Source organism: Aptenodytes forsteri, unplaced genomic scaffold, assembly GCF_000699145.1.
Source record: "Aptenodytes forsteri isolate BGI_AS27 unplaced genomic scaffold, ASM69914v1 Scaffold92, whole genome shotgun sequence".
NCBI lineage: Eukaryota > Metazoa > Chordata > Aves > Sphenisciformes > Spheniscidae > Aptenodytes > Aptenodytes forsteri.
Window position 1 is genome coordinate 3,674,260 of NW_008794581.1, and position 22,101 is coordinate 3,696,360.

At 38.1% G+C, this 22,101-nt stretch overlaps 1 protein-coding gene across 2 annotated transcripts in view; it reads right to left on the minus strand.

Moving 5' to 3' along the window:
• NDUFAF2 (NADH:ubiquinone oxidoreductase complex assembly factor 2) overlaps window positions 1-22,101 on the minus strand; it is a 65,748-nt gene extending 43,647 nt beyond the window's left edge. The window contains exon 1 of one of the 2 annotated variants that reach the window (XM_019470267.1): window positions 22,047-22,101. In XM_019470267.1, coding sequence (XP_019325812.1) covers window positions 22,047-22,095 — 49 coding nt within the window. In that variant the 5' untranslated portion in view covers window positions 22,096-22,101. Of the gene's footprint in view, window positions 1-21,851; window positions 21,871-22,046 lie in introns of those variants that run through there. The other variant, XM_019470268.1, reaches the window with a different exon arrangement.

Sequence of the window (22,101 nt, forward strand, 5' to 3'; positions counted from 1 at the left end):
TTTAGCTTTGCTTTTAATTTAATAACACCTCTCGCACACACATGCGCAGAAGTTCATGAAGATTTCCTTTTTCTCATCTTCTTCCTAAGGCAACTGGAAAAGTTTGTAAATGGCAAGACATCTAACAAGGTTTTGCTTAGAAAGGTTGGTAGCACTACCACCTTGTGAAGCTGATTTTTGTTTTAAAATACAGCATAATCATTGACACTATTTTAAGTGGGCAAAGCCAAAAGTGAAGTGAATAATAAAAATAAACAAAAGGGCTTGATTTCGCTCTGTCAATTACTTTCTCATTAAAGGTATTTTGTAACATGACAATCTCTAAGTAAGGTAATCATTCCACTTACAAAACTCTAAAAATGCCGTCTTAAAAATTGACATGAAGTTTAACCAAGCCTTGTAATGCAAATAATAAATAGTTTTCAAAACAGAAAATAAACACTGGTTAAAACTACATTATTTGCAGGACTGTCAGTTAATTCACCATATGGCATAAAGGAGATGCCCTCTCTGGGAACATTAACTTTCAAGCTTTCTACATGGTCTCCATCATTTATGGCATGTTAACAAGGAAACATGGGAGTGATACAGAGAGAACAGCTTAACACTGCAACAGCAGCAAGCTGTCCAGTGGGATATCCTTGTACTTGAATGCTCTCAGGAAGAGCTTGTGGAAAAGCACTTGGACACTAGCAAGAATGGAGAAAAAGAAACAACATTACAACTTCTTCACTGAAAGGGTTATAAAGCACTGGACCAGGCTGCCCAGGGAAGTGGTGGAGTCACCATCCCCGGAGGTATTTGAAAGATGTGTAGATGTGGCACTTAGGGACATGGTTTAGTGGTGGACTTGGCAGTGCTAGGTTAATGGTTGGACTTGATGATCTTAAAGGTCTTTTCCAACTTAAATGATTCTATGATTCGAACTTGAAAACTATCTTTCCTTTTGGACACAGCTTGGTTCTTATGTGCTTGCGTTTTCATCTCCCTTCCGCTTTTATTTCTTTCAATGGCCTCTCCTTTTCCGTTGCCCATAGGGGAGGAGGAAACAGAATAAGAGTGCTTCCATCAGCTGCTGGATCCATAGACAAAAATTGTCATATTAACCAAGTAAAGCCCTAGTGAAATTAAAAGGTGAATGGAAGTGCTTGTTTTATTCCTCAGGAAAAAGACTGAAACATTTCTAGAATTCTATAGGCATTGCTTGGATAATGTCATCTATAATAACATTGCATCACCCCAATATACACAAGATTTATCCTTTAAAAGAAAACATGGTCAATCTCCAGTCTCTCAAAAATAGTTCTCAGTATAATATTAATTTGTGTGCATGTTTCTGTAAAAGCTTGCGTTCCAGAACTGTTGCAGCCTTCGCAAAACAATATAAATAATCATGTTACTCAGTGATATCCAATATCATTATCTATGATAGCCTTAAAAGCCTCATCTGGAGTGAGGCCATGCTAGTTAATACATAATCAGGCACATATCCTTTTTCTGTGATACTACACATTAAGTCTCATTTTCAAATATTTTCCACCAATGAGATATCAACAATAAGATTTATAATCATTAAAAAAATCCCAAATAGGCTGTGTGCACAACATGGGAGTTCTGAACAGCTTTGATGTAACAGGAAGAAGACAAACACTAAACTTAATTTTTAGGTATCTGCCATCAAATCCTAGCCTTCTGTGCTCATCAATATTTACAACTGCATTCCTAATCCCTCCTAAAAGTAGGAGAAGTTTCAATGGTTGTTTCATAAACCTGTCTTTCTTTCACTTGCTACTTCAAAGATTAGTCCAAACACCTTTCTGTTATTCTCCTATTTTCTCTTAATGGAGAGAAAACACAAACCACCACCACAAAACTGTTTCACAGTTGCTTCAAATGACAGCGCATCTCCTCTACACAAACTTCCCTCCCTGGAGTGCAGGAGTCTCATAGAATTTGGCAGTCAACAATGCACACAGAGATGTTAAAGGCTCTCTAAATGGAATTGCTCTTGTAAACTGCATCACAAATAGCCGGCTCAGAGTACTGCCCTGATGAAAAACTATAGAAAAACAGAAATTTGGGACTTCCTTGTACAGATTCTTCCATCCAAGGCTTTCCACACGTTGGGGACAGCAAAAGAGTGAGGGATGGAAGATCCACCCTATTTTTTGGAAGCTGGCCATGGAAAGGGTAGCTATACAAACACTTCACATCAGGATGTCCCATGTATGATACAGCCATAACTGAAATGTCAGACTAATTCAACACCATAACCCATACATTCATCGGACAAGGTGCCTTTTAATAGTTTTTTTTCTCCATTCTATTTTCTTTAGCACCTATTAAACATCTTTTAGGTATACTATCTAAATACTTATCAATATTGATACAGAGGAAACTACCAATTACTTTCATTTTAGTCCATTTTTTTGTTGCTTGTCAGATGCACACATACTATGTTAGGTCTTTAATGTTTCTCATACTTAAAATAAACTAATCCAAATATTCTAATCTGCAGTTTCTATTGTGCACTTTAAATATATTTTGCATTCTCTCTCCCATTTTATAACAAGTTGCAGGTTCTTCTTCTCTACAGAGCATTACTGTGCTTTAGTTCTCATTCATCGTCAGCAATTTATTACTCATCCACACTTACGCCAATCTTCAGATGCACCCAATAGCATCTTTCCTTTTGAGCCAGCTCCAGGTTCCTCTTTAATATTTTGGCCAACTTCCTTATGCTGTATCTTTTCCTAATGAGCAATGTCACCATTTTTTACTTAGCTCATTCTTCCATCTTTTCCCACCAGTTTAGTTCATTTAGTTGGACTACAGGTACATATCTCGTCACAGGCTCAAAAACAGAGTCAATGCATTCTTGAACCTCATCTCACAGAATTTCAGAGAAAGCAGCTGAAATGGCTCAATAAGTTACAGAAACATTTCAGAATTGCTGTATCCCACTCCCTCACTTACAAAATGCATCAGAACCCCATTATGCCAGTGTCAGTCCAAGTGCTTGCCATCCTATTCATGCAGACTATCAACTCTTGCCTAGAAATTAGCTCCTATAAACAGTTTCAATGTTATGAAGTCTTCTATTACATAAGATTTCAAGGTAACATAATTTTAAAGTGCTAACACTGTAAAAATATTAAATAGTGATATTATGATTTAACCTACTGTGTGAACTTTCACTACAGTAACATAAAGTAAGAGTTCAAGTCTGCCAATAACTCTTCAGAAATAAATTTGAACCTCTTTTGAAAAGGCTCACAATAAAGCAATATTCAGTAAATTAGAAACTTTGATCCGAGAATGCAAAATTATCTAAATTCACAGAAATATTGGCTTCGTCATCTGTGAGCTCCTTCAGCACGACAAAAGGCAAGCCATGGAACTTGCCTTGGGAAGCTACCCTGAGATAAAGGAGCACACACAGCTAATAGTGGTATGCCAGCTACAGATGAGCAGGGTATCCATAAAGGGGTAAAATGTTATTGCTACTTGTGAATTGTTACTAAAATTAAGCACAGTGGTTGCTATACTCTTCACAGGTTGAGGGTATGAAGGGGAAGTAAGTGGAAAATCTAGTGAATACTGCATACATATCATAACTTGCCTGGCCACTGCAGTGCCACAGAAATGACAGAAAAAAAAATCTCATAATTTGAGACAGGTTGGTTTTAAGTACAGAATTAATTCTTTTTAATCAAAACTGTACCAAGAGACAACTGGGGAAGTGGCACAAAATTAAAAAAAACAACAGATTATACTGTCAATTTTAGATACGATAATGTGCTTCAGAGACAAAACATTCTTCTACATGACAGTTGAACAGATGGAATTTCTCGGGTTTTATTAACTGGACCAATACTTAAAATATAATTCAAATTAAGCTGAAAGCTAGTCCCTTCTAAGAAGCAGGTGCACCATCCCCAAAACAATGAATTGAATGCTGCAGAGATTAGACTGACATTATTATATCACATTATACATTTATGCAATACTTCAAACTAAATGTTGAAGAAACAATAGGCATTAATGCACAGTGCATTAATGTGAGAAAAAATACACGTTCCATATTTGGTGGAGGGAAAAAAAAAACACCACCTCTGCCTCTGCAGGGTAAGACTCTCCTAAATCTAAAATTCATATACATTTCTGTTCTCTTCCCCTCCTCTGCATTGTTTTATTGCTTCAAACAGCACTTATAAATGGACTGTTATAAATGGACTAAACCCTAAATACCAATCACCATCCAACATTTAAGCTTCCACTGAAAAGTGCTTTTTTTACCTTTTCAGTTTCTCTAAATCCATGTCTTTCTAACTATATTCACTACAAAGGAAAATCTCTGATCTGATCCAAGTCCTTGTCCTCTCTCACCTTATCTCCAATGTATACTTGTTTGTTTTTTCATTTTACTTCCTCTATATAGTCTGTCAACAATACTGCTTTCAAAAAAACCCACCATAACCTTTCTTGCTATAGTTACATTTTCTCTATTACGCTACTTCATTGGCTTCCAGCTTTTTCTGGTGTGTCAGCATTTTGAACAGCAAGATGAGCTAGAAAGCTCCAGTGCACTACAGGGTTTGCAGCAATTGTTCTAACAGCTGCTCTCAGAAATATGTAACTAATAATTTTCTTGCAATACTTACAAGGCTACTGCCTCATGGCACTGGCTGTCCTTGATCCCCTCTTCTCTTTCTGTATTTCATCTCTGGAAACACTGCAATCTTTGCAACACAAACATTCTTCAGACAAGTATTTCATAGTACAGAATGCCACAGCCTAATGCCAATCTCTCACTCTTGTTTCCGATACAAATTACTGCTAAGCACTCTCCATAGCTGTTTTGAGTTTACTATCAGGGTTCACCCATCTAATACACAAAACCAAATTCTTCTCTTCTAAGAATTTCAAGACTTGCCTCCTTCTGCCTTAAGATACCTCTCTCTCTCTGACACCTCCAAATAGATGCCTGATCTTTATATTAAAATCAGCATGTCTAAAACAGATCTTCTCCTCCTTCCTTCCCCCACAATCATGATGAAGAATGTCATCACTCTTCTTTCTTTCTGGTATTGTTTTATAATTGGAGCTCTCTTGTCCCTATACTCAGGCTCTCTCTCAAACGTATAGGTTCTTTCTGTGTAAGGCTTTTTCAATAAAATTTCCTGATTTTCCACACTGCTAAATCTGTCATCCAGGCTCAGTTACTATGACATCATTTTCTCTTGACTTGGCATATGCATCCTACCCTACTCATGAATTTATAATACTGCTGCAAAGATTGCTTTTCTAGTCAGAAACTGCGAGCACTTCAATTCTGTCTTTAGACCCTCCACAGGATCTCTGTTTTTCACTTTGGCTACAAGCTACTTCATTTTCAAACTCCTCTGCAAACTGTCCCCTTCTCCTCTGTCTTTCTATAGCCTGACACAGGTTGACTCCTATCACATACGGGTCTGTATCAATCAACCTAAATTTATTTTCTGCCTCCTTGGCTAGACAGGAGATCTCCATTAATATCCACAAATTAATTTCAAAATTTTCCTCTACCTTCTATTTTGCCATGAAGTATAAAACAAAAACTTCAGCTACTCAGACTGCATTTTTGCTACTGAGGATGACCATTACTATCCATATTTATCTAGAGTACCTTTTCTTATGCATCAACTTGATACACTTTGGATAAAGACTATCCTTCTGTCTGAATCACTAAGCAGGTACTCAGAGATGCAAGACTATGGTTTATGGCTCATAAGCGTAATACACTTAATAATAAAAAGAGCAATACCTGAAAATAAATTTAAACAACATGGATGGGAGAAATAGTGCTGCAATAGCCGGGAAGATAACATAAAACTATAGAGATGGCTCTTGTTCTTTGCCCATAACTACAGCAAATTTTGAAATAGTTTTACAGCAGGGTGTTTTCCTCCTATAAGGTCAACAATTTGAAATAACTGTATATAAACAAACACATTTCGCCACGCAGCAACTTAACTTCATTTTCCTCCTAATGTAATTCTTCTGTATTATTCCAGTTTCAGAAAGAGGTGCTTCTTTTTAACATTTGTTTGGTAGAATATGGGAGAAAGAAAACAGGTCTCTACAGATAATGAAACTGTAGTACAGAAGAAATGAAATATTTGAGATTTCCTAACTTTTTTTTAAAACACTTGAAGAGAGAAAGATACAGTAAAGGGGGTGCCAGAAACAATGACCAGGAATCATCACTCCTATTGCATTACACTGAGCAACGTCAGCGTAAGAGTAAAGATGCCTATAATCCACTTAGCAGCCTACATAAATCCACACCTGATCAATATGCAGAACATACGACCTGGTAGCTGTAATTTTAGCATTAAGTAATGCCTAACAATATTTCGTCTAGACTGTTTAATACATATATTCTGCCTAGCCAGCCAGGAAGCCAGCCACTGAAGCCATACCTGGTCTCAGGACATGCCTGCCAACAGAAGAAAAACAAACAAGAACATTTTTAAAGAAAGGTAGGTAAAATTTATTTCCTCAGCTCACACATCTATAAAGAGGGCCTGCATTTGCACTTTATACATCTGAACAGAATAAAGCATCACATCGAATTTGCCTTTGGCTTCCACTGTACAACTATCACAGATTATCAGTTTCTTATCTTCTAGCTCACAAGATTTATTTCCACTTAATTCTCCATTTACATTTAGTTAGTTGTACTCCTACTTCACGTTACGCCATACCTTCCTACTACAGAAAGATTTCCTTTGTGAACTCTGCACCCAGGGTAATACATCTACAAGGATCCAAGAACACTTGAGGAAGAGAAGACAATCCCTTTCAGCTCAAAAAAGGCCAGAGTCTGCAAGTTGATGAATTTTAATCACTACCTCTGGTAATCAAGACAAAGGAGCCTGTCTTGATTGTACCAGCATTTCTATTACATCCCCTTTTAAAGGGTAGCAACCAAGCTGTAAAAATTTGTCCCAAGCCAGATTACTGAATGTATTCAACTTGCATGGTAAGTAAAAGTATGTGGATGTTGGTAAGCAGTCTGAAACAATCAATTAATATATAAACTTCTTGCTATTCCAAACTTTTAAACAAGGACAATTCAAATCAACTTTTTCAAGCTGCAGATTTTGGAAATGCTTTGAGCCAAAAAAATCATTCAACACAACAGTTTTTCCATCAGAACAGATTCATAAATTCTAGCAAGGAATAACTAACACAAATCCTTGACAATCAGCTTCCATTTTCACCCACCGGCTGATTCATTCCTCTCCTTATCTGAGAGGGTGGCAAGGTGGGAAATTCAGGAAAGTGCAGCTGTGTCTTCCTACCGTTCTTCATGGTAAAGCCCACGATCCATTGCAGCAAGATTTTCATAGCAGCAGGCCTCCAGGGTGAAAACTTAGATCATTCTTTACATGTGGACATCCAACACAATAGTATCTTAGACATCTCCATCTTCCCTTGGGTAGTACACATGGGTGTTTGCCCCTTCTCCATCCCTCCTCCAGAATTACACTAGTTGTGAAAAGGTGACTCCCATGGTAAACTAACAATATTTATAGCTATGGAACCATGTGATAAAATTCAATGCAGAGTCTTTTTTGGGTCATGAGATAGTAATCCATATTAAAAGTATTAGAAGTCCTGATTTCTTATGTACTTTAATAATTTAAAAATGCATTACTACAAGATAGTTTGATGACTATTCTTCATACAAAAGGTTACTACACATAAGCTTACTACAAGCTTAGAGACATACAGAGTCACAATTTGTAAAAACCAGATAGCCAGCTGTCACTCAGGAGGGAGGTCAGGATGTGTTACTGGTTGAAGCTCTCTTTCTTCCATAGACATGACTGTAACTGGCTCCAAGGTGCTTGGGTGACCCACGTTTGCTCCTTATTTGAACTGTCTGCTCACCAGCTGCCTGAATGTTATTAAAGCAAAATACCAAATATACAACCACTGCCGTGCAACTATGTGACTTAGGCAACTAGCACATTTCTTGCTGGTTTTCTGGTACATTGAAGCTATTTTGGTAGGCTGTTGTGGTTAGGCATCCAAGGCCTCTAACTCTGATTTGGAATAGCCACCTTTCTTTTACTGAGGTGAAGATGTGATCACCCAAAGGACACAGAAGAGACTAGGTCAGAGTTATGGGCTGTACAGAACTGCCTTGTTGCACATTGGAACAGCAGAAACTAGACAATCAACGATTCCTCTTTGAGAGTCTGCCTATATTCCTGTTTCAGAGGACAGAGTGACAGAGTTAATCACACTCAGGAGTACTGCGGTTGTTGCAAAAGCCTAAAAATTAATATGACCTCCAAAGAAACTGGGCCTTCATACCTCCTTCCCCCTCTCAGAGGAAAGCCCTGGCCTGGCACTGACAAGTTGCTCCTCAGAAGCTTTACCATCATACGGGACCTGCGCAGACCATACAGACCTTCGTTCCAGCTGAAGGTAAGTCAAATATTAGTAGAGATTCCACTGACAGAAACTTTATAGAAAGTCTGTTAAAATGCTCAATTTGGCAATCTTCTCTTCTGGTGACAGGGTTAAATGGCTTCTTCCAGGACTGGAAAAGTGTTTAACATATCTGCCAAAAATCTGTGATCATAACAACAAATCACACTAAACTTCGTATTTCAGCAAGTACTACCACTTCTTTCTCATATAAAAGATCCATGTTTTGTTCTAACACAAAACAAAAATCAGAATCTCATGTGTAATCTTCAGTGTTTTTCTAGGATTACCTAAGATGGGATGTGTTCCACTGGCAAGTCTCTTGGGTTCCCCCACCCATAGTCACCAACCTCCCACCCTACTTTTAGCTCAAAGGTTCTACTTTCCTCCTTAGTCCTAGCTTCATAGCTCATGGAACCACTTGCCCACCTTTTTCTACTGTGTTGAGTTAAACTGGCACAGCAGCTGGTCTCATGAGTGCCACTGCCAGCTTGAGGGAGAGAAGATAAAGAAAGAACAAGATTCTCTCCCTTTCAGCAACAGCAAACTTATGGGAATCAACTGAGTCAACCTCACTTCACCTTCAGGTTCACAAGAGATCCTGGCTCCAGTTTTCTGGACTTTATCCCATACTATTACATATCTGGGTCAGACCCAAATCCAGGAGCTGTCCATTTTCCAGCTCTGGCTCAGAAACTGCTTACACAACATGTCTTTTTGACCTGAGATGACAGAAATTTCACAAAACCAGCTGATTTCATAAACTACCTGTCGTTTTCCCACTTAATTATTTCAAGAACAACCTAGGAAATTTTGGTGCATCACATTGAAGCAATGTCATGACTAGCTTATGGATACTGTATTCCTGGTTCTCAAATCAGGAATGGACTAAGCAAACTTTTCTTTTTTTAAATGAGGAAATATCCATACACTTACATCAGGTATGTTTTAATAGCATGGACAAATGTATCTGTTTCATCTGAAGAAATTCTTAAAGATACAAAACTATTACACCAAGTAAAAAGAAAATAATACCCCAGCCAGATAAGATAATAACCACAACTTATTTCTAAAACTTTTTTTATTATTTTATAATCATTATACTAGGTTTAATTCAGAAGTTTGCTTTGTATAAGATGGAAAGATGAGAAAGTTCTTTGCCCAGTGGCAAAGTTCTCAATGCTATTACAAATATGAGCTAAGAAAAACAATACCAGTACTTTGCAAATCTCCACTTACTTACCAGATAGGTAAAAATGAACAGTGCAGCCCTTGACTCTTTAGAATTACTAGAATTACTCCACAGTGAACCTGGATTAGCAGTTCAACTAGCATTTCAAGCTAGAAGAGCCACTGAAAGTAGCAGACCAGTCTTGTTCTCATCGCCGGGTGCTTTTTGCTCCCTTACACTGTTGCACTTGCACAGCTTGTGCCATGAACCAGACCAAGTAACTACTCTTGCTGAAAAAAGGAAGCGCACTAGGTTACGGAGATGACAGATCTAGTACATTACAAACACTTGTAATGAGAAAGAGGGAGAGGCCAGCATTAGAAGGTAGACATGAGCAGCCCGACGAAGGAAAAGGACTGCTCTGCCTTTTTTTGACAGAAATACTAGCTTCTACTAACTCTCAGATCAGATATTTACTTTATCATGGAAATAAACCTGGATGTCAATTTTACTATAGCCAAGTAGTTTCACACAAAATGGAAACCATGAAGAGGTTATTTTTCAGCAATGTTAGAGTCCAGTGTTTCTAGCATACTGCTTAGATCAAGTATTTACAGTTCGTGTTTTTAAATCAGTTTAAACGCCAACACATGCCACATGAACTAGATTAAATAGACATTTACATACAGAACTCTCTCAGTAGGTATTTTGCAAGAATGGCAAAAAGGGAGGTGAAATTCTGGAAGACAACAGACATTCTGTCATTGACTTCAACAGAATAAGTTTCTTCTCATTTCTTAAGGAAAAACACTCAAAATCTGTTTTTTAATAATCTGATGTAGTAAAAGAGAAAGCATAACAGATGGGTCTGGCCATAATCAAGTCATCACTTATTAACTAACATTTCTTCACTGACAAAAAATAGAAAAAGATATATTACATCCACTTATGAAAGTCATATCACTAACTGAAACATTCATAGTCCCACAATTAGAGGTCGTTTAAATCAGGACAAACTTTTTTAAAGCTTCTAGAAGATCAGTTCATCTGAAGCTTAAAATAATATTTAGTCATTTTAATACTGTGATGATTATACCAATCAGCATTCAATATTTCAATTTCTAGCTAGTATATTAGAAAAAGTTATCACTTCTCCAGTACAAGTAGGCAAGATCTGATGGCTAAACAGACAACTGTAACACTTCTTTCAGCCATAATTTTGAAACAGTCTTTGCAGAGTCTCCTGGTAATAACCAACTCTGAGGCTTCTCTCTCTTGCTCGACCTGAACCTTTCACAGCTCTTGTATAGCATGAAGCTCTTCATCACTAAACTTATCTTTTTTTTTTTCATTTCTTTCAACACAGAATGAATGCTTGTTGATAGGGAAACAAGAAAAGCTGCTAGATACAAACAAATTAAGCTAACACTGAACTCACTGTGCCCTGGCCCCATGCTGGTCCAAAAAAGTAGTAGCAAGGACCACGTTGAGTAAGGGCACAGGACCACCAACGAGACAATACCTGATGCAAGATGACCTAAAGTGAAGTAGTGATCCAGGGACCAAGCAGACAGAACTACGGCATGACATCCTCACAAGAACTGCCAAAAATGTGGCTTATCTTAAGCAACTACCCTTGAAGTTCTTTCAAATTGCAAGGTCTTTTTAAATTGCCCATGTTTTTTTCCACACACACACTGTTACTGTAAGCTGTGCATTCCAAATTTCTTGACATTTCTTAAAAAAAAAAATTTATATCTTCTGTGATCAGTTTGGTCATGGGAGCAAAAAAAGCATTCCTTTAGTACCCTGTTGCTGGACGCATCTGCTTGAGATAACTGCCTGCAATCCTACTGGAAGCCACAGATTTTGCCACTCTGCATGACTGGGAACTTTATTTCCCCCCTGCTCAATTCCTAATCACCCAGTCTGCAGAAGCAGCCGGCAGTCTTCTCTGAATGCCAGTTTATTGTACTGATGACGCTGAATTAAAAAGATGTTCAGTTCCTCTCTTATGCTTCATACATTCAGAGAAACAATACCAACAGTTCAGCTCACTTAAGTTTAAAAGTGCAGTAGTAAATTTCATTATCAACCTACGTGATTAATCTTTATACCAAACAAACATGAACTATGCTCCTGAATGAATTCCTCACCCGCTTCAGGCAGAACCTCATCTTGGCTGCTATCAGCTTTTGGGGTGGTGCATCCTGATCCAGACGGCAAAACTTGATAAATAATATTTCTGACCAAATGGGGGTGGGAGATACATTTAATTTTCTACACAACAAAATATGAAGGAGCAACTGAGCTCAATTAATTTATCTTAATTTCTTCACTACATAGTATCTTCCTGTTACAACTGTTAAATTTAAGCATTCTTGACCATACTAATGAGTCACTGCTATATACTAAGCAAAAAGGAGAAAAAATATGAATACTGTTTATGGATAAGGCTGAAAAAGGAGTGGGCAGGACTGTGAGGCTGGGAAACACTGGTAGTGTTCTGCTATTCTAAGCTGCCTTGTTAGATCATCTTAATTTAAGATTCCTCAGTAGAAAAGAAACAATTACTCTATATCACTGGAAGAAAAGCCTCAATTATGCCCTGGACCTTTTTGCCTTCATCTTACAGAGAAGCAAATAAATGACTGATGGGAATGTATAGCTACTGTTGAGGGTCTGGGAAGTCTAAGTTGCTTAGAAAACTATGGTGTTTGGAAATTCTGCGTCACAGAAAGTTCTGCTGCAAGACTGAAATAAAACTCAAGCCAATGTAGACAGGCTACTAGATGTAGAGGCACCTATTTGCCAAACAGGCATTTTCTTCCAATATGCTTCCAAACAATACCTCTGTACAAATACTAATTGCATGCAAGCAATGGACCCTTGTATAATTGTGCTCCTTGTATAATTGTGCTCCCCCATTCTCTCTATTAACCTTAACAATCAATAACATTTTTGGCTGAGGTGATGCCACTCTCACTGACATCCATTTTCACTTTCTCACTGCATATCAGTGACTGGATGTGACCCCCTTTCAAGGACATTAGTTCTGCCAGATTAAACTCTGCTGTGACTAGTATCTCTAGGGTACTCCTCAGGCATTGCAGCGGTCATCCTGCTGCATAATGCTATGTATCTTTCCATTCTACCTTTCTGGTTGTAGTTCAGTGGACCAACTTTTCCTCATCCCTGAGTTCAATATCCCTCTTACAGGTACAAAAGATCAATCAACCCACGTGCTTCATGAGTTCCAAAGCTTGTGACATTTTCAATTCCTACAGCACTGACTACCACCTGCAGAAGTCTGCCAGAATGCATCCTTCCTTTGGCCTCTCCTGATCAGAAGCAAAATTCATACTGATTGCAATTCCCCTTGATGGTGCCTCCAGATCATCTAGACATAGGAAGCTAGTCAAATTAGTCCTTCATTTCAAGAAGGGTGTTTCATATGCACATGGCCATACATAATGGATACCTAGAAACTAGGATCTTACCTCCCTATTTCACCATTCCATTTCCTCAACCTATCACACTCATTTTTAAGTGTTCCTCCTTTCTGTGCAACTCCTGCACCCAGAGGCAGAGCATGAAACCGATTCTTCCCTCTCCTCAAAGCAAAGCAGTTCTTATCTCCGTAAATCTGACCTTAAAACTACCAAGCCTCTTATGACAGAAACATTATTTGGTATTTTAAAGATCTATAAAGAACACAAAAACCTTATTGTACAAAGCAGAAGTCAAACCTAATTCCTTACCACCTTCTCTGTTCTTCAGGAGAAACTGAAAAGGTTACAGTGACCCACAGGGTAGCATGCCAACCTTCCTCAGCTCCTTTTATTTAACCTCTCTTTTACTACAGTTTCTCAACTGCACTCTTTTGTTCAGCTCTTTACCCTTCTGTTCTATCTTCTTTTTTAAAATAATAATGTAGCTCCTCCACTTTTATTTAAATGCTTTAATTTTCTTTCTAGTCTTATTTTACAGTAATAAACCATTTCTAAAAAGATATACCAAATAAGGTACCGGTAAAAGTGGACATTGAAAATTTTCACATGACAATCACAATGAACAAAGCATTTGGACAGTATTTATAATCTTGTTAATCAATATTCATATAAATAATGAGCTGAAATTAATTATACAGACATATTAGAAAAAGTTTCCTGTAGCAGCTACAGACACACTTCAAGTCTCTTCTATATATTAAACCTGTTCTTTATTTTGCCAGTACAATTTCAAACCCTAAAGCTTTATAGAGAGTAGGTGATTTGTTCTTATATATATTAATGACTGATTTTTTCCCTCCTTTTGAACCAGAAAAGTAAGTTGAATTCTTCTTGTACTTCAGGATAATGAAACTAAAAGCAACAGAATTTAGCCATAAAGCAGGTATGATGATATGCCGACAATCCTGATTGATATAACGATCATGTTTGCAACACTCATAGCTCTAGTGATCATGTTCCAAGGATGAAACATGGACAAGACTGCTGACAGTTTATAAGCTCTATTTCTGGGACAGCTGTCCTCCTCCTCCTGCCACCGTGAACCCAAAACAGGCTCACCTGTGCTAACTTAAAATGGAAGGATGTAGTGGTGAGTCACACCACTTTTTAATATACAGGCAGGAAAACAAAGCACAAGGAATTTCATCAAGACAGCACAGGTACCCTATAGTTATTTTAACTCTTAGAAAAGACATGCCTAATGAAATACGCTTGTAACAACTACACAAAAGGGCTGCTTTTCTGAACCCTGCAGGTGACAGCTGTTTAAGTCAGCTGGATTAACAAAATCGAGTATGATTTTTCCAGCTATTGAAAACATGTATCTGTCCAGCACTTTACTTCTTTCTCTATAGACAGTAAAAAGAAAGCTATTAAAACAAGAAAATTAAAAATGTATATTTTTTACTACCTGATTTTTAGCCATCAAACAGACCTCAAAAAAAACCTCAAAATCATCACACACACACACACCCCCCTCCACCTCTACTGAAAGAATCAAAACGGGTTCTCAAACCAAAACCACAATAATTAAAAGTAACAAATGTACAGCATATAAAACTTAATACTGGCAGGCAAAATTCAACACGATCAGCATCTCGGTTTACTATCAATATACACACTGAAGATCAAACCTGGCCATAGTAACAGATAACGTGCAAGTTACTGCCTGTCCATATGACTACTTATTGCTATTCCTGGTTTTCAAGTCAGCAAGATTAACATACCATGCCTGTTGTCAATTCACTTCTGGCAGCTGAAGGAAAACAATATCACTGCACCCAAACACTGTTTTTCAAATATTAATGCTTTTATAATCTGCAGTGAGCTCTTCACAGTGTAATTGCTTTGCTGCATAATGCATCACCCAGACTGAAAAGCTATTTTGTCATTCCAGAATTACTGTCCTGGAAGCTGGCAGTCTGCAATGCAAGTTTTATTTCTGTACAAACACACATACACACAATTATTTTAGAGCTAGGTTTCTCTGCTATGTCAGAGAAACCCGAAAGGAATATTCAGCGAGCTGTCAGTATGCACTGTTTCTGAAACAACGTTGCCACCATCTGGACAAACCTGCAACTGCCAGCTATTACTGGACCCGAGAGTAGGTATCTGGATAAAAACTCCCTATGTGAAAAAAACACCTTCTCAATACACTTATTTCCGTATCCGAAATAATTAAGTCTTTTAAAATTTGGTTTCATATTCATTAATCAAAATTCAAGTTCTGTGTTTCCTTAGTATCTTAAAACTAGACATGTAAAACTAAAACGAGTTTACTGGCTTTCCACCAATGCTTGAAAAACTAGCTTGCAAAACTTTTTTAATGTTCACCAACATTCTGTAAAATTATCTTCCACACTTGATAATTAGTTTATGAATGCTTCATACAATCAGAATCAGTTTCTGCCTCTTCCTCAGACTTCATTCCTGTTAGTGAGAAAGGTAATATTCAGAGTCAAAAGAAAACCATAGCTCTAACCTCAGAAGATATTTGGAAATAAGATGTTGTTCTTTCCACTCTATCCTATTCACTATAAAGCATTACAGGAATGTTTCAGTCTAGTGTTCAACATAAAATTTTATTTTATAGCAAATTTTGAAAAAAAAGAAAAAAAAAGAAATTCTACTCCACACTTCTGATGCACAGGAAGGCAACGTGCCACTATCTAAAACAAAAACCAGGCAGTACAAAAACAATCACAGAGGATTCCTTTAACTCAACAGAATTGTAAATTTTTCTAACTTTCATAAAAAATGTATCTATTTCTATTGAAGTCTGGATTCAGTAAGATTTAGGACATCCTACACGTTTCACGCAACTGAGCAATTAGTATCTTTTCCTTACACAGATTCTTTCTTATTTGCACATTTCTGGTTTGTGGAGAAAAAGAGTTCACAAGATGCAGGCCTTTTACACGAACCTGAGTGGGCATTTCACATGAACAAAAGGATTCCCACAGAAGTTAGTGCTTACACGCAATTATTGGCAACAAAATTTACAACTGAAGCTTGGTAACGCCCCCTTTGTTTCAGATGGTATTTACAAGAATACTGAGAAACATATTTCACTTGACAGTTTCCTTCTTAAAGCTCGTATCATCACAGGCTCAGGCCACGTATGCCCCCTAACACAGAATTTATGCAACATATAAAAACCTATAGATACAGAATGTTTCAGGCTTTTTCCCCACTGCTCCTGGCAGGCTGCAGCTCCAAACCAAGTCAAACCTGAGTCTCCTCAGGTTTCCCCAAAGGGAACCTTAAAACTTGAGCCATGCTTTTAGCACTGATACGTAATTTTTAAAGAAACTACCCTCTTGTTGTTGATCTACTGTTCTTGTAAAAGCTTGCATATGCTGGTATTTCACAGAGCGCTCGTTTTAACTCTTAATTATTACAACAGATGACAGTACCAATGAAGATATTGAAAAAGTTTAAATATAAGCTGCTTATTAATCAACCTTTAGAACAGATAAAAAATATATACTAGATCTTAAATATTTAGTGCCTCTTATCTTCCTGCATTTTTTTAATAAATTGGTTATTGTCTTTATAAATTATTTTCAATGGAAAATGGAATCAGCTATTTCCTGTAAGATATATTTTGTTGTAATTAATGCACAAACTGTATGAGGAATTTGTTTTATAATTAAAAAAAATGAACATTTTAAGTATCACTCCATGGTCTGCAGCAAGAACAATTCATCATGTAGCAAAGCTATGGCAATGCCCTGACAGCATGTTATACAGTAAGAAAAATAAATGCATTACATTGATAAATCTAGTCTGTTTAGTGAAATACTTGTCTGAGATACTGAAATGGGTCATCAATCACCACTACTCAACTGTCTATTGCCATCTTCTATCACATCCAGTTTCAGGACTGGCAACTGAAGAGTCATCTCATAATGAGTTATGCTGGACCTCTCATGACAGGCATGGTGCAGTTGTACTATTTAATCACTGTCATCGCTTTAAGGTAATCTTGTAAAAAATACTACTTGCAGAATGTCATTAAATAGAGAGTCATGTCTTCTTCCAAATGAGCCTACCTCACCGTAGTGTTGAAGGTTTGACTTGACTTTGGAGATGATAGTTTCTTCCCACTTGAAAATAAAAGTCCCTGATAAACATTACACAATGTACGTTCGGTCCCACTGCGTCTGAAGGTCCATGTTTTCAGAAAAGTAACTACGCTAATTCTAAATTCTTTTATATTCCTGCAGGCAGAACAGTTCCTTTTTCAGGGTCTTTCCCCTCTGTCTTGACACTTAAATTCTTAACTCCTTTTCTATTTCTAGCAATTACTTTCTTTACTGAATCTACTAACTTCTTATTCTTACAGTCTAGGGACTTTCAATGTTTATTTTCTCTCTTTCAAGAGAATTAACACAACCAGACTCAGACAGCTCAGTTTTACATTTTCCTTCCCTTCCTCTCCAAACTGCCAATCCTTTCTATATTCACCCAGTGGAACTATGATATCCTTGCAAGCTCCTATCTTTTTGCCGTTACACATTAGGCCTTTTTAAAATAAGGCAAAACACCTGTTAAAATCAGCACCTTTGCATGTCACTGATAGCTGATACCACTGTTTAAATCTCCACATTGACACCACAATGAAATCCATTCAAGTTGCTAGCTCTTCTTCTAATAACCTAATTATTCACAGGCAGTCAAAATCAGGAATGCAAGACAACTTTCCTGTGACTACAAACATGTAATGGTGGTCTCAGAGTACAGTTGCTACGTCTTGAGTTTGACCTGGACCATCCCAGATTTTAGGGTATTTGTGAGACTGTGTCTACAGCAGTGATGTGATTCAAAGCAAGTGTAGTTTTGTAGTGAATCCTGTGCTGCCTCTATTTACCACGTGCTGATTTGGACCTCAAAGTAGTTTGTGTGCACAACTTGCTTTTTTGAAGAAGGAATCCTTACTTATAAAACATTTCAAAAATTAACAGGATGTTAGATGCCAATGCAGTGTGAAGGCCACACCTGCAGCATTTACCTAACACTTTTTTACCTTTTTGAGAACTTCAAACTACATGTATTGTAGACATTCAGTCCTAGGAAACAGACTAAATTTAATCTGAAGTAAACTCTCTGAATCACATGTGATGGAGGTGTGAGGAAACTCAACATCAACCACTCGGATCCACTGATCTGCTCCTACTGCTCCTTACTAATGTAGGCAACGCCTCAGGGTCCAAGAGCATCCTGGACTCTGGACTGAGTGTAAAGGAGAGCAATTCACAACTGAAAGAAACTAAACATGGATTCTTTGCACCATAAGCTCCATGCATTTCTATTCTAAATCCTTGTCGAGGACCAGGCAGGGCAGGCCAAAAGAAAGCTGTCAGCCAGCTTTTGCTTGAAGCACAAGAAGGTGTAGATACTACCTATGCCATCCATCCTCAGCTCTAGCTGAAGGTGGGATCTCCCTGCTGGTCTGAAACAAAGCCCAGCCCCAGGTCTGGGTCCTGACAGACCTACCACATCTAGCACATGAAAAGGAAAGCAGCACCTGTCTGTTCTGCGCTCTCTTTCTGCAAGAGCTTCTTTGCTCAAGTGCAACACAAAGCAATAAAGCACATTAGGCCTGGCACTGTGCTAGAGCTAATCAGTCCTCCCCAAAGCCGGAGGACAGCAAAGCATGGCACAGACACACTGCAGTGACCTTGCAGTGGAACCTGTACACAACAGCTGAGTGTCTCTACAACGCTGCCTCTACAACTCATTTTCTTTCCAGTGCTGTTCCCACCCTGCACTGATCTCTACATGGCTAGGACGCAGGATAAGATATGAACTACCTATGCTGCAGATTTTCCTAATGTACAACAAATAACACTCTCCAACACTTCAAAAAAGAGCACTGCTTCAATATGGTTATCCTCCACACTTTTAAATTCCTAACATCTTTAAAAACTGAGCTTCAGAATTCTTCTGCATGTGCACATTTTATTTTCTACAGGCTAAAATAAATTTTCTTCCCTATCCCATATCTTTAAACTTCTTCACAAGTTTTAAAAGTCCCCAAGTCCTGGTGTGACCAGCACAGGATGCTCTTCAAAAGTGTTATAAGGTGAGAGCAAGTCAGTTACCCCCACCCAAGGCAGTGGGTGTAATCACCTGTGATCACTTCCCTAGCGAGTGGATTGGTAGCGATAGAATGAACTGACTTACCCTCAGCCACAAGGCAATACAAACCTCAGGGAGGACTGGCATACTTTCCTGCTCTGGAATAGACCAAACCTAGTGTCTTTGGTCTGCTGACACCACCAGGATAGCCATCCACAGAAGTAAAAGCACAAATTACAGCGGAAATGAGTCACCAGTGGTGGGGAAATTGAACGGATATAGAATCTCCTACATCAAAGGAACCCAAAGTCACAAGGGACTGCCGCAAGAGGCTGGCTAGGTTCAGGGAAGACTGTATCTTAAAATAATAACAACAAATACTCATGAGGAAGTCTTTAAAGTGAAAATGGAGGGAGAAAATGAGTATCCAAATTAAGAGAACACAGAAATGAAATCTATAACTACTAATACAATACATACTGCACTACAGAATATTTCTCAGTTGTGTAGATCCATGTTCTCGGAACCCTTTAACCACTACATTGTATGATCTTTGTTTAGAAATAAGCAAGGCATGACCTCAGCTGATCCCCCCGTTGAATTATATGACAGTTGACCCTCCATAAGATGCTCACAGCTACTCCCAGTTTCCTTCTGTACAGTTTGACCTGCAAATTTAAGAAGAATACTTTCTTGTTCTTCATCCAAATCGCTAATAAAAACTTTGAGTAGTTCTAGACTTCAACAGACAGCTGGTGGATCCCTATGGATACTTCCCTCCGGCTGACAGGTAACATTTCTGACTATTCCAAGAACAGTTTCCAACCTGCTATGTACCCACACAGCAAATTCATAATCCACAGTCTTAAATTTTGCAACAAAAAGGTCTAAAAAACATTGAAGTGTTGTCCACTGAGAAAACAATTTTGAAAAGAACCTATCTTGTCAAACCAACAATTTCACATCAGTTTTCACTCACTATCTTGTGAATACACTTACAAGTTATTACTTGTTCCTCTATTTTTCCAGCACCCATGCCAGTTAAGCTGATTCATGGAGGGTTTTTTCTTTTGAGGTCACTAAAAACTCATGATTTAGCCAGGTTTATTTATTGCTATACTTCTTAGACTTCATCCACATTAGGGAAATTTGTACTCGTGCTTTCAACAGTTGGAGAAGGTACAGGTATGAACTGTCCTACACATCTTTTCACTTATTCTGTTTAGACAGTCACAGGCTCTCCCCTATCCGTTTTCTGCATTTATTGAAGCCCGTTTTCCTGAAATAAGCTGTTTTCATTCTACTTATTTCCCTCCCTCCTTAATGATTGTTACATCCCGCATCTCGTGGTCAAGTGTGTCCGACTGTAACAGTGAGTTCCATCAATTAATATAACGCAGAAGAAATCAACGGCATAAAAAGCAAAGTTTGAACACTTTCATGAAAAAGTTTCACCATAAATGTCTTCTTCCTGTGGGGAAGTTTTGCCTACTTCATTCAGAGTTCTTTCATTCTGCTGATGTTGAGGGGTTAGGTTTTTTGAGATCATCTAGACAGCTAGTACACAGTGTCAAACATACGTCAGTAAATTAAACAGAAAACAGAATTTTCAAAAGTAGTATTTTCACACAGAATTCTAGTATTAGTATTTTTCATATGCACTCTCCTGTTCTCTAGTTACATAAAAAAGGACAGTAAGGGAGAATTAACTGACTGTGAATGAACACATTTATGCGGTATTACTTTTGAGTATCTCAAATATCAGTTTGTAAAGCAAAATTCTAATAACCCTTCCCTTACTTTCACTCTGAGGACAGAAGAGAAGCATGGGAAGAGTGAATAAAACATTAGCCCTTTGCCAGATATTTTTTTCTTAGTCTGCCTTTTTATGTTTTTTTAAAATACACGATTTTTCCCACATAATATGCAGAGTTGCAACTGCCGAGCATTGAAGAGCCAGCCCTCCCTGCTCAAGGCAAAATCAGTGCAACTTCACCTCTGAAGTGTTACGGTCAGTATTCCTACAGTTCATCTGAAGAAAAACTGGGAAACATAGAGGCTACCACAATGTGGTTTTAGATACAACTATGTCAATTCATTACTAACTTTAAAACCCTCTTATACTGTGCTCCTGCTGAGTTCAATAGCGATGTCCCACCTCCCCTGCCCTCTTACTGGCACTACAACTACCATATAATTAAGTTCTAAATACAGAGATCAGTCTTAAAGATTTCAGCAGAGGGCTTTCACTGTGAAAGGCATGCCAGCATAAATTCAAGTACCGAGAAAAAGACTGCAAGTATTTCTGATAAAACAAGTCATTTTTACTGGTAAATAATGACTGACACTGCAATAATCCCACACAAGAAATCTGGCTGTAGTTTTTACTGCTTCCTGTACACTAGAAGCCTTTTGTACACCCCTCAAAGTCACCATGAACCCTAACAGTGAGAAGACCAAAAACTGAAAGCAAGATGCGGAAAGCCTGGAAGTGTTACACTGTCATATCAACCCAGAGGAAAGACACATTGCTGACGAAAGGGTGTGCACATCAGCTTCCCAAACACTCACTTGAGCATACTGCTTTAACTCACTGCCAGTTGTTCATGAAGTCGCACAGCAAAACAGTTCAAGGGAACTGCTCTGAAGGCAAAATAACTCCAGAAGACATTACATGTTTCTGAAGGGAAGGTGTGCGCCCCTTCCCTCCCTTCCTTTTAGGAAGGGTACTGGCTTAAGTGACTGCACAGCCTCAGACTTTCTGCTTCTCCTTGTACTCTGAAGAATACCAAATAGAAAGTCTCCACAGCCTGGGGGTGCTCTAGTTGATGCGGTCATACAAAA